At 34.6% G+C, this 17,187-nt stretch overlaps 2 protein-coding genes across 3 annotated transcripts in view; one reads left to right on the forward strand and one right to left on the reverse strand.

Moving 5' to 3' along the window:
- The window catches only part of LOC126840186 (protein artichoke), a 34,623-nt gene extending 19,862 nt beyond the window's left edge, over positions 1-14,761 (forward strand). Inside the window, exons 2-9 of one of the 2 annotated variants that reach the window (XM_050575769.1) lie at positions 8,160-8,440; positions 8,554-8,789; positions 8,854-8,953; positions 9,018-9,188; positions 9,266-9,384; positions 9,707-9,844; positions 9,915-10,154; positions 10,235-14,761. In XM_050575769.1, the coding sequence (XP_050431726.1) occupies positions 8,167-8,440; positions 8,554-8,789; positions 8,854-8,953; positions 9,018-9,188; positions 9,266-9,384; positions 9,707-9,844; positions 9,915-10,154; positions 10,235-12,991 (4,035 nt within the window). In that variant the 5' untranslated portion in view covers positions 8,160-8,166 and the 3' untranslated portion in view covers positions 12,992-14,761. Of the gene's footprint in view, positions 1-8,156; positions 8,441-8,553; positions 8,790-8,853; positions 8,954-9,017; positions 9,189-9,265; positions 9,385-9,706; positions 9,845-9,914; positions 10,155-10,234 lie in introns of both variants that reach the window. The other variant, XM_050575768.1, reaches the window with a different exon arrangement.
- On the reverse strand, positions 14,683-17,080 carry LOC126840188 (signal transducing adapter molecule 1). The gene is made up of 2 exons (XM_050575770.1): positions 16,862-17,080; positions 14,683-16,357 (listed from the first exon to the last, which is right to left on the reverse strand). The coding sequence occupies exon 2, from the start codon at positions 16,344-16,346 to the stop codon at positions 14,907-14,909; it is 1,440 nt and encodes a 479-aa protein (XP_050431727.1). The 5' UTR covers positions 16,347-16,357; positions 16,862-17,080; the 3' UTR covers positions 14,683-14,906.
- Between the last annotated feature and the right edge of the window lie 107 nt (positions 17,081-17,187).

Here is a 17,187-nt window from a genome sequence, read left to right on the forward strand (position 1 = left end):
TGTTTCAATACGCTTTTGGAAATCGTTTTGAACTACTCTCAGTTTGTTAACGCCGAAAAAATAAAAATACCGAACAATGGAATGGTATTATTTTGAACTAAATCACAAACATCTGTCATAGTTTAAAAATACACTATCGATTTTCTTTAATAGTAAAATGCATTAATTTTTTTAAATTTCATTATACACACACAAGTATATTAGTACAAAAGAAATATACCGATAATAATTTATCATATAGTCAACACCCAAATTACTGTCCGAATTTTTAGGTCATTTTGGCAAATAGATCGTCATGATTGCTCCATCCGATTGTTAGTAAATGCGCGAAAATTGCACGATCCACTTATGTATACTATCCATTATCACACAAAATGTACTTGACTGTCAATGTCAGGATAATATTTTTTAAATAAAATTTATTTTTGTAAAGAACTGAAAAAGAAAACTGGAACGAATTTATTTTATGATTTACATAAGTCGTGTAAAACTAATACATTAAAATATAACATTAATATACATAATATATCATATCCCAAAGAGCAAAATATAAAACTAATTATTATGAAAAATATTTTTTCAATATTTTTACGTTGTAATGTCGCAGTATATTATTATTATGTTTACTCGATAAAAAAACATTTTTAGGTTGATTCCTAAATTTAAAAGGAAAAATCATGTCCGCCATTGCTTTTTTAAGTATCCCATGTCAAGGGGTCATAATATGTGTAATTTATTTTTGTTGTTAGAAAACAAGACCTCGATTTCTTGATTGTCATAGGTCGGTATTTGGGCTACATAAAATATGTATACGTTTGTACAAAATATGCATAAGAGCAGAAGCGTTAACATTTATTGGTATTTTTATTTTTAACTTGTTTCATGATGTTTGGTGACTTTGATGAATTTGTGTGTTTTTCTATGTTTAAAACGCACGTTGAGAAAATAGAGATGACACCCTAGGATGATTAGATTTTAATAGTTTTGTTTTCATTTAAAAGGTAAATAGGTATTAACCGCTAATACATATTATTGTCCTCCGATTTTCTTAACATTATGTATGCCGTAATACCCAGGCTGGAAAGTATAAAAAATAATATTTCAAAAATATTTTGTTACCCATAAACAGTTAAAACATTTTTTTTCTATTTTTAAAAAAAATATTTAATGTACTTATTGCATGGAAAAAGTTTATAAAATATCAATTTTTAATATACTTTTTTTTTTTGTTTCTGGTAATTTAATAAATAACTAGTCAACACGCCCTTTTCTTTTACCAAAACACAATTTTCAAAATCCGATCAATTTCACCCATAAAATGGCTTTATTTCCTATAGTTAGTAAAAATGTCGCGCTTTAATAATTATACCCTAAAGCTAATACAAATTAACCAAAAAAAAATTGTCATGATCAAAATTGATTTATTAACGTCGTATGTTGCCTTTGTTTTACTCCTTGCAGGTATATCCGACATCGTGCCTTTGACACATTCAGATAGGCCATTTACGTCTGTTCTTTATTACCTCAACTCTTGGTATTGATTTTTTACATGTATAAAAGGTTTGGGTTTTTCTATTCGTGTAGTGTTAATGAGTAGATCATTTATCATGTAAGGGCAAATCAATTGTTCATTGTGGCTGTTTATTCACGAGCAAGCAAACGGAAATAGCGGTAGGTTTTTTGAATTTCCCTTCCTAAAATAAAATAAAAAATACATATATTTCTCGAAAAAGCAAAAATGTATTTTGATCGCGCCGACCCTTTTCCTTTGAATCAAGCATAGGGGTAAATTATTTAATTCACAATGCATATTCCTCTGTTTATAAGGGTCTCATTAACGTACGATGGCCTCTTAAGGTCCTGTTGCAGAAAAGAAAACGGCACAACGGAGTTTCCCTCTATTTCTTTCGATTCAGACGTTCCCATTCTTCACGCAACGTTCGTTTTTTCACCAGGTCCAAATTATAATTCACAACACATTTTCATTATGTTATTCACACGGTTAAAACGACAATGCATAGCTGATACGAGATGAGTTCACGTGCGCCGTCGCCTCTCTTTCGTGTGGTGTAATACGTTCACGGCCCCCATTTGCGGGTACGCTTTCTCCGAGTGGTCGGTTTTCATCAACCTAACCGAGTAATCATAGTAATCATAATAATAATAATGACAATATATAACAATAATAATGATCCCGAGTGGCGAATGATAAACTATTCAAAATTAAACTTGCCGGTCGCCAAACGCAAACCGCATACGGTGTGCTTTAACAATAATATAATATAAATGAGACGTTGCCCGTTCGCTAAGTATACATTATTGTTATTATATGCAACACCACCAGAACAACAATAGCCTATATAGGCAGTTATGACGTGTAGGTACAGAGACTATTATTACATCTTTGCATTTGGAGCATCGCTTGTGTCGCAGTGGCATAAAAGTTTCTACCGAAACGACAACCACTCAATTGCATTCCGGGCAAGTACACCACATTAATTAATGTTCAATTCAACAGGGGGGCTATTAAGTTTAAGAAAGCTGACGACTATTATTATTGCCGCGGCAGTACAATTTTTAGAAACTAGATCCGTGCCAACTCTAGCATGAACAGTTCAATAGTTTAATATTTTATTGGTGTGCGCTATTATTATTATAACACACAAAAAATATGGAAGAGAGTTATTTGCAATTTCTTTCAAACTCTTCGCTTTGGTTCTATGCAAAAAAAGTTTTAAAAAATTCTAACATAATTTTTCTGAAAAAGTCGGATGTAGGCAAAAAAAATTAATGTTTGTGATTTTTTTTTATTAAATGTTAAATATTACCCATAAAAGACCTTTAAAAATAAACACATTTATTGTGATTAAGTTGATCGTTTTTCACTAACTAGATACGATTTCTGATCGACATAGATATTGCCCAACCTAACTAGCACATCTGTTCCAATAGTATCAATCAATAAATTATTCATTTATTACAAATAACCACCATTATATTTTAACTACCGCTGATTAAACTATAATACATTAACATAATATTTCGTTTTATAATTATTTAAATGTTTCTGTCGAACATAAAAATGATATCAATTAATATAAACGTCAACTCAATAATTATAGTTTTAACGGACAATGGTTTTATTATACTGTACGTTATTTTGGCCACATTCTTCTGTGATGACAGTTTTTAGAATTCAGAATTATTATTTTTCACTCTAGATGTGTATTATTATTCATCCGTGGTCGTTCATCAGTCGTAGTCCGTAGAGGACAATGACTCAACAATGTCGTGAATGTCGATATGAACCGACGACAACAATATTATTATACTAACCACAACCCAAGTAGACGCCGACCATTATATTACTAGGCACGTTGTTATGGCTGTTAAAATTTTGCTTTGCTACCACAATTTGTGCACTGGCTTACAACAAGTACCCGGTACCAAACATAGTTAAAATTTACAATATGCTATTTGTTAAAATTGCAACAAGACACCCAACACAATAAAAAAAATTCCAGTAAAACGTATAAAATGAAATATATTGTGTTTAACTACTGTCTGAAAGACATTTTGACAGCCGCAGTTGTTCTGAAAAACATGGTAGTAAAAAAGGCCATACTATTATACAAAATGAATACATAGATTTAAAATTGAATTTGGTAATTAATTAAAAACACAAATTTCATTCAGCTTAACAAATTCTAGTTTTTCTCAGTTTAACAGCAAATCGATTATGATTAAGTTTTTTTTTTGGTCTACGCAATTATTGACATAACACTAATTATTTTCCTTGACAATAACACAGTGTATTCACGTTGAATGTGTACAAAATATTTCTGGTACACGCAAGTTGTATAAAGCTAACTGGACTCGTGTGCGCTGTTATGTGATGTATATTGCATTGTAAAGAATTTGCTTACGTTATTTCAAATCGAAAGGGAAATAATAAATACAAGACTTTTTTTTGGGGGGGGGGAGGGAGGGGTTAATAACGCCAATACTTAATTAACTGACACTCCTGGTGGTGGGAAGCGTTTTTTTTTATGTTGTTTCTCAAATGGACGATTAGAATGTTTTTATGAACTTTTATGTGTTCTCGGATAGACTGTAGCACATATTTGTTTTTTTTTTTTTTTAACCATCTGCTCCCTAAAGTGAGGTTTGTTGACTCGGTATTAAAATTTGAATTTACAATCTCATCTCGAGTGAACGAGCAGTGTACTATTAATTTTGAAACAGGTCTGGAACGTCGTGCACGGCAGTCGGTTTCCAAATTTGTCGGGTAAGATGATTTTCGAGCTTCGAAGATTCGCCGCTGCGTCTTGTGCGGACAGTTAATCGACCGACCGAGCCGTGTCGTCATCGTCGAATTCGAACCGTCTTAGGTGTTTAATGATCCGGCATTCCGCGATACCCGTTTCCGGATACCGTTAGATTAATGCCAGTCAGTACACCGGCAAAGCCCGTAGGGAATCGTCCGGACCAAGGCACACTCGCTGTCCGAACCCAGCAATAATTGTACACATATTAATTATTATACAGCTATTACATCGAGAGCCCACAAACGTCTTGCGTCTCCTTGTCTTATCCGCTTGGATCTCATTCAAGTCGTTAATCGAAAATTGAATCTCGGCTGTGGGTTTTTGTTTTCCAATTACAACAATGATGCGCCGGCATTAAAACCGAACACGGTGCGTATTGTCTTCGACCCAGGATCCGGTGTATATTATTTAATTAACCCTAAGCAAAAATGAACTCTTGATGTATATATTATATATTTCTTTTTAACCTGTCTCGCTGATCATTACATAATGTAAACAAACTGTGATCAAGTGTCGTAGATAGGTCGAGTCAGGTCGACAATCATGTTTATGATTAAGCGTTCAAATCGTGCAGCTAATTTTCTTTTTCGTTTATTATACAATATACTTTACACGATCTGAAATTAATTATTTTTTACAATTAGTGTACATGACGAGTGATGTGTAGTGTACAAAGGTCTCGATGAAAGAAACCATCCATTGATTGAACTTTCATAGTGGATCCAATTAAAATATAAGCACAACATTTTGCATACAATTAATCGGCAATTCGCGTAGCTTTTTATGGTGTAAAATTTAAATGGTTTTAAAAAAACCCAAATTATTATATAAAATATCATATTAACGTGCGGCATACATATTGAATGTTAAAACGATGACTCGCATTTTTTTTCAACCGTATTGATTGTTTGACTGTACGAAGATAATAATGGATAATGATTTTTAGCCTCTAGCCCAAGTAATATTGTATTATTCATAAATAATACAATATTGATATTATTAGATTCAATGCGATTTTCCATATAGGTCAATTTTTTTTCTACAATGAAGATATTATTGTAATAAGTAGAAAGTGCATTATAATCAAGTAAATTTAATTACAAGCAACATATTGGCACGGAAGAAATATTATACATATATATGATTATATTATTATTGTTGTTTGTTTACAATGGTGAAAAATAATAGTTTTATTCGAGAAGATGGTTGATTCAATTATGATTTCCTTTATAAATAAGTAATTCACATATTATGTATAATATGATTTTAACTATTTAATTATAAGGAAATATTATACAACTATCGAATGTATGATTGATTGATATTGAATCCAACTACTATGTACTAAATAGAATGTATACTAAATAGTTACTGACTACAACATTTATATAATAACTTGATAGGTATTAGGTATTATTTTTTTTTAGTTTTAAATTGATAGATTCAAAAACATCAAATCATATAGGGATATGCGAAAGAACTGAATGTAAAAAATATATTTTTTGATACTTTGACATTTATTAATGTTAAACATTGTATAATTATCCACTGTAAATCTGCCTCTGCGTGCAATATCTACTTATATCGTTGTAAATAACCCAGATAGCAATTAAATATTGTAAACACGTTTTAAATATATTGCTTTAAATATCATAATATTGTGTAAATATGGTCAAAAAGTTTTATTTTTATTTTTAATTATTTCAAAAATATTGTGACAAAAACCCATGGCAGCAAAGAAAATATTGACACAATATGGTCTTGAAATAATTCTACAATATGTTCCATAATATTTCAAAAATATTGTTCTTACAATATTGCTTCTACATTTTAATATAATGTATTAAAAATATTTTATAATTATTATTGTGTCAATGTGTGTTATGAATATTGGAGCAACATTGGACAAGACAACATTGCTGTAATATTTCTTCAATCAATATAAATATATTATTCTTAGTCTTCACATTAAACATTTTAGTCTATGATACAACCAAATATATTTAGTTTTAATCAAACAAATAGAAAGTAATTCAAGTAATTAAAGAACTGTAATTCAAAACTGTTCATGTACATCATAAAATGTACTTATATTTATTATAAATCATGAATTATTAAAATTAAATTATATTTTATACAACCTTAGTATAATATACTAAAATTTATTTAGTTTTTGCCGAAAATTTTATTTCACAAACTGATGATATTAAATAAAAGCCGAAACTTTGTACGATTTAAAATTGATAGGTTACGTAAAAATGTCTATTAAAAAAAAAATTTTTTAAATGCTTATTACGTTATACATATATAATTTAGATACTTTATACTTGTAAAAGATAATTTTATATATATTTATACGATGCGACTGCAATATGTTTTATTAAATATTGCAAAAAACATAAAAACAAAATGTTGTTAAATTATAATAATGTTCTAATTGCTATCTGGGAAGGGTGTATGTACAAGTGTATATTTTTTTATTACTGTTAAAAGTATTATAACTAAACGAGAGCCTTTTATACAATCTAAGTATTTTTTTTTTATCATTTGTCGTTTATTTAATTTTTTTTTTATCATATTTCTAACGTTGGCTGTTAAATAACGTTTATGTGGAACTAGAAAGTTGCGTTCATTTATACTTTTATGCTGTAGTGGTCAGTAATGTGGTTTGAATATAGTGTATTTTTTTTAAACAAGTAGTGTGATTATTAACTAACTACATATTATGCGGACAAAAACCTCAACTAACAATAATGTAATCAACAACATTTCATATTATCGTTTATTTCTATCGCTATTTTCATCAACTGTACATAACCCCGTGATGATCCTTAGATTAGTTAACTGTCAATGAGTCTCGATTACAGTCAACTTAATTTCGAGAGCCACAATTGTACCTAATTGAGATATTGAATTTGAATTAATTGCATTCCAGCTACGCATGGCATTTATTGCATGGATTTCATATATTCAATTAATCGTTATTATGAATAAGTAATGGCTATTAGGTCAACTCATAAAATTACAGAAAAATAATGCCACTCTTAAATGCTCGTAAACTATACACCGAGCAGCTGTTTTCTCAATGAAGTAAAATTTAATTAAAGAAATGCTATAGGCAACGCGTAGAAAACGATTATTATTTTTTCTAAGCGCTAATGAACGATTCATCGTGGAGTTTCTCTTCTTGTCTAGTTTTGTATGGATTTCTGGTCGCACAACATAATATTTATCTATACCTAAGCGGAGTTTGTGTGCCGGTAAGATATGTATTTATGACGAATCGATTTAATTGATGTTACAGGGGGAAAAAAATAGAACTGTTTTTGCGCTTAATCAACGCTAAAATATACCGAACGACATGCATTTATGGATGAGTGCTCAAAGAGGTAATTGCGTGGGAACTCGATAGCCGAACACTCGAATGTCTGTACCGTACTTGGGTTATTGAACGCGTTAATCATATTATACATTGTATACATTACGTTACAAAGTAATTGCAAATATATAAGACTATAATAACGTCGGTATACGGCCGATTAATTATTATACTTAACTGCTTGGGATTTCTACAATCCTATACAAGATTTGTGTGTACCGACGGTAAAGAGAGGTGGCGATACTCAACCGATATTCACTCTAACGAGCCCAGAAGATTCACAGCCGTCAATTATCCCCGTCGTATAGTATAGCACATACATCATCATCGTCGTCACTAGAAAGGAATAACACGATAATTTTTACTTTACCCACCAGTAGACCACCACGCCCAGACCGAGTATAATATCATATTGGTAATAATAGTGTATATTTATTGTTGTATTTCAGCAGATTGATCATGCGATGGAAGACGGTGCTTTTGATGGCGCTGTTGACGGTCGCCGGCAGTCCGCGTCTGGCCAAGACGATGACATGCGAGGAATTCCAAACAGAGTTCCGGTATCCTTGCGCCTGCGAAGAATTCCGACCGATCGGCGGCTTGGCGTTAAACTGTGACGGTGTCGTGTACTCGGGCGACAATGTCGTCATGCCCAAGGATGCGCCGGTGCTGGTGTTCACCCAGAAAAACGCCGGCCATTATTCGGTGCCCTCGCAACTGTTCCCGTCGACCGGTAAGTGCATCGTCCATTGAGGAAATCGGTTAGGTTGATCCAAAATGGAATGTCAAAATTCAAGGCACCATCTCCTGTGTGTTTACTCATACTTGCTGTTTTTCTTTTTTTAGTAAAGTTGGACTTGTCGCAAAACTCCATCAGGCGGTTGTCGGACAAGTCGTTCGCGGTCGTGAAGAACACCATCGAAGACTTGCGGTTGGCCGGCAACTTGTTGGGCGATACGTTGAATCCGATTTTCTCGACTACGGAATTCCACGGTTTGTCCAAGTTAATACGGCTGGACCTGAGCGAGAACAGGATATCCTCGCTGGAAGAAGGCATACTTAAGGGCTGTGTCAATTTAGAGGTAGGTCCAATCTTTAAAACTAAACCAAAACCGCGAACACCAAAATGACGTATGATATTTTCAGGAACTCAAACTCAACGAAAACCGGCTAGATTTCGTGCCCAGCTCTTCGCTGAACGGACCGCAAGCACTTCGGGTTCTCTCGTTAAAAAACAACAGGATCGGTACATTTACAGTGCAACGAGATTGTAAAAAATATCGCTAACATGCCTGTTTTTTTTTCTGTAGAAAGCATACATCAAAGGTCGTTCTTGTCGCAAAAATCCTTGCTGACTATTGATCTCTCGTCCAATAGAGTCAACAACATTGAAATTGGCGCGTTTGAGGGATTAGCGTCGCTAAAGCAGCTACTGTTGGCCGAAAATAGATTATCCAAGTTTAACAGTGACGTTTTTCTAGGTAAAAATATCATAAAAAAACTTGTCGTGAAAATTGAACACAACATAATATTTTCTTACACTTTATGTCTAAACTAGGTGCCGAAAAGCTCGAGAAACTTGACGTTTCCAACAATTTTATTGCGGAGTTCCCTACAGTATCTCTGAAGCGGTTCGAAAATTTAAAAATACTGAACTTGTCATCAAATCTAATACAAGTAATTGGACAATACAACTTTATTTGTATGTTGTGCACATACATACTTAATTAGGAAAGCCAATTTCGATTTTTGATTACCACAAGTACACTTTATCTCATACAAAAAACGAACATCTCTACGATTAGTATTATATTAAAGTTATTTTTTTATTTTTTTATTGGGACACATTTCTATTTGTGAACTAATTTTGAAAACAAAAACGTCCAAGCTCGACGTGAAAACAAGCAAAACTGGCATTGATTAATCCCTGCTTAATAAGTCAATAATAACTAGATACATTGTTCGAATTAAATTAAAACACATCCTTTTTGTTTATTAGAAATTGGATAACACGCAGCTAACGACTTTGGAAGTACTGGATGTTAGTAGGAATAACATAGGTACCATTTCGTCGGGTACATTTACGAGCCTGAGAAAATTAAAAATTCTCAATTTGGCAGTGAACATGTTGAGAACCGTAAGTATCTCATTGATAAAACTAAACTTCGTTTTGAATTTGTTTAAGAAAACCATATCGCGTTACACAGGTGGAAGACGACGCTTTCGAAGGTCTGACGAACTTAGAATCATTATCTTTAGAAGACAATAACATTTTATTGATACCAGTCACTGCGCTCGCTAAGCTACCAAAATTGAATAAATTGCGTTTGGACTACAATAGAATTGCCGCTTTATCTTTGAACATTCTCCGGGGAATGTCTGACATCTTAGTCGAATTGGGGCTGAGTAGAAACGTTATCAGGGAAGTGCCACCAGATGTTTTCCAAGTATGTAATCTTTAACCGACGTACATCTTAGTCACATTTTACCATGTTATTAAATATTAAACCAATATGTATTTTTTTAGGACTTCAAAAAGCTTAGAGTACTAGATTTAGCTGGAAACCTGCTGCTCTCTGTGGAGCCTTCGACATTTTCCGGATTAGAAAATACACTGGAAACATTAAACCTACAAGGCAATAGAATCGCCACCCTCTCGTCAGAACCGATCAACTTGCAGTCGCTTAAATCGTTGGACTTGTCTTACAACCAACTAAAAGAAATCCCTCGTCACACGTTCATGATGATGCCCTCGTTGTTAAGCTTGAACCTTAGTCACAACCCTCATTTAGCCCTGATACCCGTCACTGTGTTCCATCCACTGACCCAATTGCAAAAACTCGACGTCAGTTTTACAAGTATAAAAATCCTAAGTCCCGAATTGTTTTTCAGAACCACATCGCTCACTCATCTTTTCATACAAAGCAACGGCATTATAGAACTGCCGGAGACTATATTTCAAACTCTTTCAAACTTAGTGCACTTGGACGTATCAGAAAATCAAATTTCGAACATACGTATCGGTACATTTAGCGGCCTTTCTTCTATAAAATACGTTAATCTGTCAAAGAACAAACTTTCCTCGTTCAAAGGAGAGTATTTCATCACGAAGCGCAGTAACGGGACGCCATTAGAAGAAATTGACATGTCGAATAATCAGATTAGTTATTTGTTCCCGTCTACGTTCAAAGTGCACCCGTCGATTAAAGTTATCAAAATGTTCAACAACAAGTTCAATTACTTCCCGTCGGAGCTGATCGCCGGTTTGGCGCACCTGCAAGAAATCGATTTGAGTAAAAACAGTCTGAAAACATTAGAAGAATTCGATTTTGCCGGTTTACCTCGATTGAGAAAACTTAACTTAGCCGAAAACCAAATAGACACCATTAGCGAAACGACGTTTCACAATTCCACTCAACTGCAGACGATTAATTTGGGCAACAACAACTTGGAACGCATTGGCGAGAGGACGTTCCAGGGATTGAACAGATTGCATTACCTGAGCTTGGAAAACAACAATCTTACCGAACTACCGGATTTCATTTTCGATCGAACTCGTTTAAAGGTTTTGGAGAACATAAATTTAGCTAAAAACAGATTTACCGTAGCCCCGTTGAAAAGCTTACAGAAACAGTATTTCTTTTTATCGTCCGTCGATTTGTCCTCGAATCAGCTGACCGACATTCAGACCGACGACAGCATAGTGGTGAATATAAAAAAACTTGACTTATCGTTCAACCCGCTTACCGAAACGGCCATAAAAAACATACTCAGCGAACCGAAAACTGTGCGTGATCTTAACTTGGCCGGTACCGGTATAAAAGCGTTGTCGCCTCTAGAAACGCCGTTTTTGCAAAAGCTTAACTTGTCATTTAATGAAATAAACGACATGGACGAGCACATGTACGACCGGGCGACGCTGATCGAGGAACTGGATTTGTCTCACAACGAACTCCGCAGTCTAGGTCCTCTCAGAACCGTATGGCCCAAGCTCAATCAGATACAGTTGGTGGACCTGTCGTGGAACCCTATTGCGAACATAGTGCAAGGAGACATGGATAAGTTGGGTTCGTTACGTTCCTTGCGGATCAGCAACCTGCCGGAGTGCGACAAAATCGAAAAGAACGCTTTCCGCAATTTAGGCAACTTGGTCGAACTGAAGATGTTTGACTTACCGAAACTAGGGTATTTGGACGTTACCGGACTCCTCAACTACTTACAATCCCTGGAGACGCTCGACATAGAAGTAAAGGACGCGTCCATAGGCACCCAACTGTCGGCCGCCATGAACCCCAGACTAAAGTCGTTGGCCATCCGAGGCCAAAGAATCAACAGCATATCGTCGGGCGCGTTGGCCGGTCTGAAAGCTCAAAAGGTGCAAATCAAGATCCAAAACACGTCGTTAACCGGCCTGCCGCCGTCGCTGTTAATTCCACTACCCCGGTCATCCGAAATCCAATTGGACGTGTCCAACAACCAGTTGTCTACGTTAACGTCGCAGTTTCTGGCGGCGTTGGACGACAGACGCAGTCTACTCAAGCTTAACGGGCTGCGCTCAAATCCCGTGTACTGCGACTGCAACGTCAGGGCGCTAAGGAGATCTCCGCTGGCCCTGGACTTGGTGTGTTCGGCTCCGGCTTTCGTGGCCGGCAGCCTACTCATCGAGATACCCGACGACGACCTGACTTGTGACGTTAGCCGACAGACAACGACGACCGTGGCTGCGCCCACGACTTCCACCACTGTCAACCCGGTGACAATCATTAAAGCGCCAAAGATGCCGATGAGAGCCACCACCGAACCGGACATCATATGGTCGCTGCCGCCGGCCACCACTGCCAATCAAAAGCCGCCGGCCACGGTCAAATCACCCAACCTGGCGTCGGTAACCACTATGACCAACGACGACACGCTCATCATCGGCATCGTGGCCGGCGTGGTGGTTTTCATCGCCATACTCGTGATCATCATTTGCGTTGTACGCATCAGGCTATCGGCGGCGGAGTACAACTCGCACATGAACGCCTTGCCCCCGGTATTGGGCGCCCCCATGCACTGCACCAACCAGGCGTGCCCGTGCCCAAAGATGTCCAGCCAGATGTACCCCATGTCGGCGGCGTCCTACAGCAACAGCTACGCCACGCTGCCTACGCACAAGCTGTCGTCTGTGTCGTCTCCCATGCGGCAGTCGTACAGCAACCTCGCTGGCCCGCCGTTCACCCACAACCCGTATTACATACCCTACGCGTCCGACGAAAAGGAATACGCGATGAGCATGAGGTAGCCGTCACCTCGCTGGTCTGTCGCGACCACTCTTCGGACATAACCTGTACATAATGATGTACTGAATAAAAGAAGACTTGAAACAAACGGTTAAAAATCAAAATAACTGTAAATTCATATCGACCGAAGCATTTCTATCACCTACGTCATGTTGTTGTCTTGCCATTCCGCATGTTCATAAAATATGTTTTTTTTTTTTTTTAGTTATTAATAAATTAGTTATTAGTGCATGAAACAACTACTGTGGTCGCAAGAATTGTATTAGCCTTAAGGCTCACGGTGCCTAAAATTGCAATCATTAACTATGGAACATTTTTAACTATAATTATGACAACTTATATTTAGCTTATTTTTATAATACTTGTGAAGTATATTTTTTAGCGTTCGGTTTTTTCTTTCATTAAACCATTTTGGTGTTGAAAATTAATTTACGGGAAAAGCGACGGAGCCCCAGAGAGAAAGTTTGATAATTTTTTATGATGATCAGGGTGATATATTAATCCCTAGAACATTAATGTTTAAAAAAATGTACTAATAATAATCTATTTAATAGAGAATTCTTCGTGTTAACGGAGAAATGTTGAACGAAATGTCACAAAAAGAAAACGTTTCATTAATAAAGTCAAGATTTACGTAAGGGAGTTGGGAGGACATTTTTTTTATGCATATCACCCCCAAAATAAAAAATTGTAAATACGCCACTGGGGCGCTTTGTATTATACGAATTAATTACTATGTAAATTAAGTTGTACTTAAATTGACGGCGATTTTTTTTAGAGTGTACATTTATAATAATTTGCTCAATAATAATAGCGGGGTTTAAGTTAAAAAACAAAAAGTATTAATTATTTTTCTTTTTTAACGCCGTAGCTGTTACCAAACCAGTAGTGAATAGTAATTAATTACTGCCTTGTTGCCGCGCTGGACTGATAACTTTTGTTTTAGTCTTGTACGTCAGTTTTATACTATAAAGTTTATAGAAACCCAACAGAGTACAATGGAAAATAATAAATAAAAAACAATAAATTTGCGATACTATAATAGAACAATGTAGACTGTTTACAATTTTTAATGCATGTTGTATGTTCTTAAACATTATACATAACTAAGATACTTTTTTATTAAATAAATTATCAAATTTTCGGTTGTCGCGAGTAACAAAAAATATTCAATGACATAGTTATAGATAACTTCAAAATTCTCATTTTTTGTCATTAACTATTTCTATTTTTCCTAACAAAAAGGCAGTACCAAATAATAAAAAGATTTGTGACAAATTATTATGAGAAAATTCATAATTTTTTCATTTTAAAACTAAAATTTATATTTTTTAATACACATATATTTCAGATGACTTGGCTTATACAATATCTGAAAATACCATTTATGATATTTTGTCTTTTGATTAAATAATTCAATTCGCTATTTTTAACACACGTAAACCGTTAATGTAAATTTATATAGGCTGTTCCCCAAAAGAATAGCCGGAAATAGACCAAGATTACATATCATTAGTATTAGTTAGTATATAAATTGTGTAATTTTGTTATTTCAAAGGGCCCATGACAGAGATTATGACAAAATACTTTGTTTATGGTCTTTTTGAAGAATAAGATAAATATGTTTATATTACTTTAATTTTGTTTAAAGAACATAAGTAATAATATAAAATATGTATAAATGATTGCTCTTAATAAATATTATAAATATATTATTTGTATACTTATATATTATTTTATATAAACATTTGTATAAAAAAAAAAATAATAAATACATATAACAATGGACAATTACAAATCAAATTTTAATATTTATTTATAAATCTTTAGAAATAAAACAGATAAAACATTTTCCATAGTGCGGCTAAGAATAAAACATTAAAGCGAGGAAATTAAATGAATTTTATGAATATTTGACTATTGTTGTTCAGGTGGTTGTTGAGGTTGTGGAGCATAATTTATTACTTGTGGTAACGATGATTCAGGAGGCCCACCATGAGGATGTCCATATATTTGATTATAACTGGGTACGTTCTGCATATTTGGCGACATCTGGTATTGTGGTTGGTCGTGCATTGGAGGTCCGGGAACTACGTGTCCGGGATTCATGGAGTATTGAGAACCGCCCATGTAATGTTCAATGGGCATTTGGGGATAATTTGCCATCATACCGTTGTACATTTGCATATGAGCTGGAGGAATCATATGTTGAGGGGACATTGTGTGTGGCATATGGTTTTCATGAGGTTTGGGGCCGTAAGCTGCCGCCGGTGGCTCTTTCATGAAAATATTATACAACTTAACTGCTTCTAAAAGTTCTGTACACAACTGTGTGAGCTGGGAATGTTTTTTATCTAATTGTTCGAGCTGCGCCTCAATCATTGGTGTCATAGCGTTGACCTGTGCTTCTAAAATCAACATTTCTTCAGTATCCGTGCTGTCGTCTTCAGGGTTGGCCTCCCGTAATAGCTGTAGCAAAGAATCGATTTTGCTCTCGTCGATCTCAACAGACTTGTAGTCCTCAGCAGAATGTTTAACTTTAGTTTTTTTAACGTTAACTATTTCGGCTGTATCTTTTGCAATTGTTAAATCCGTCGTTACAAAATTAGCTGGAAATAACCCTTCTAAGTGCTTATCTGTATATCCTTTCCACCAGTTAGGATCTGATGAATCGAGAACGTATATTATTTCTTCAGCCGAAAACGATAATTCATTGTCTTCGGCGGCTTCAAAATCATACAGGGCCTTGACTTTTTTTAAATTCGCCCTTCGATCCACTTCAAACGTATTTTTTTTTTGTGTTGAACGGTCAGTTTCACGTAAGCTGAGCTCAATAGCTTTGGCTATATCATCGACTTCTTGCAATGTTACCAAATCTTTTGATTTAGATGCATTTGAAGTGTGAGGATCTGAAACGAGGGAAAAATCTATTCCCTCTTGTTTTAATTTGGAATATAATGATGGAATGAGACTTAGTTGAGGATCGTTTTTAAATTCGTTTTCAGCCCATTTTTTGAGCACAGATTTAAGTTTCTCGGCTACTTTTTGTTGCACATTTTTAGCTAGCAATTTACGGAATTCCTGTTCAAAGTTTCTAGACGCTACTTCGAGTAAAAAATTCTTGCCGCAATTGTTTATGCAGGCATCCAACAATGTTATGGCTTGAAGGACTACGTGTGGATCTTGGTTATTAAGTCGCTTCACTATTGATTTATAACAATCTTTTGAATTTACAGATGACGCTCCCACTTTATCACAAATTTCCATTATTAAAGCCCAATCTTCTGTTGTACTAGTGCCGCTTGTCGCTTTTTCAACGTCGGCATCAAACGAGGAGGACAAAAGAAATGATCCCATTTTGATAAGCACTAAAAACAAATTGTTCAATTAATATCTTATCTATATTTCTACAACATGCAATAAATAATTGCATATATGTGCACAATATTAATGACTCTATTTTAAAATGGAGTGTTGTAATAATCATCAAAAATATTCTAAATACTATACACTACAGATAGTTATTGAAACTTGTTTTGGGATTTAGCATAAAAAACACAAAACACTACAAGAAGGTAAAAAAATAAAATCCCAAAATAAAAGGGTGTTCGGTAAAGTAAATTTGTTCAATAGTTCGTAGTCAAAACTATCTCATATGTGTACATATTTTTTAAGCAATGAGTTCAGTAATAAGATTAACATAAACACAACATAAAGTTATGAATAGTCTTTATCTAAAAAGATATAAACTGCCATAAGAAAATGTACACACTTTGTAGTTTTTGTATTTACACTGATTTACCCACAAGAGTATAAACTAAAAAATATAAGTAGCACAAAAAAAAAAAAAGGTAACAAAGAATAGTACTTACATAATGTTTTTTTATTAATACGTCTCAAATATCTATTGGTAATGTAAACATAAAATGTCGTTTATAATTATAATTTACATGAAAACAAGGTACTTAAAAAATGGTATTCACGAAATACTAGTAATAAAAAAAGTTACGAATTTTATCTAATGACAAATAAGTTGAAAGTATTTACCCATTACAATACAAAATAAAAATTTGACAAAGGCCGAAGGCGAGTCAGTAAAACTTGGTAATGATGATAACGACCGTGAAAATTGATATCACATTTTGTCACTGATGATTAATAGTGGTAACTATGGTATAGACCACGTTTTGGAACACAG

This window comes from Adelges cooleyi, unplaced genomic scaffold (assembly GCF_023614345.1).
Source record: "Adelges cooleyi isolate 19-005CV unplaced genomic scaffold, UGA_ACOO_1.1 ACOO_flye_CR_arks_rails_tigmint_CR_PRNA_376, whole genome shotgun sequence".
Classification (NCBI taxonomy): Eukaryota; Metazoa; Arthropoda; class Insecta; order Hemiptera; family Adelgidae; genus Adelges; species Adelges cooleyi.

Bases quoted from the DNA above. Each gene is read 5' to 3' on its own strand.
- LOC126840188 (XM_050575770.1), bottom strand. From the start codon at position 16,346: ATGGGATCATTTCTTTTGTCCTCCTCGTTTGATGCCGACGTTGAAAAA.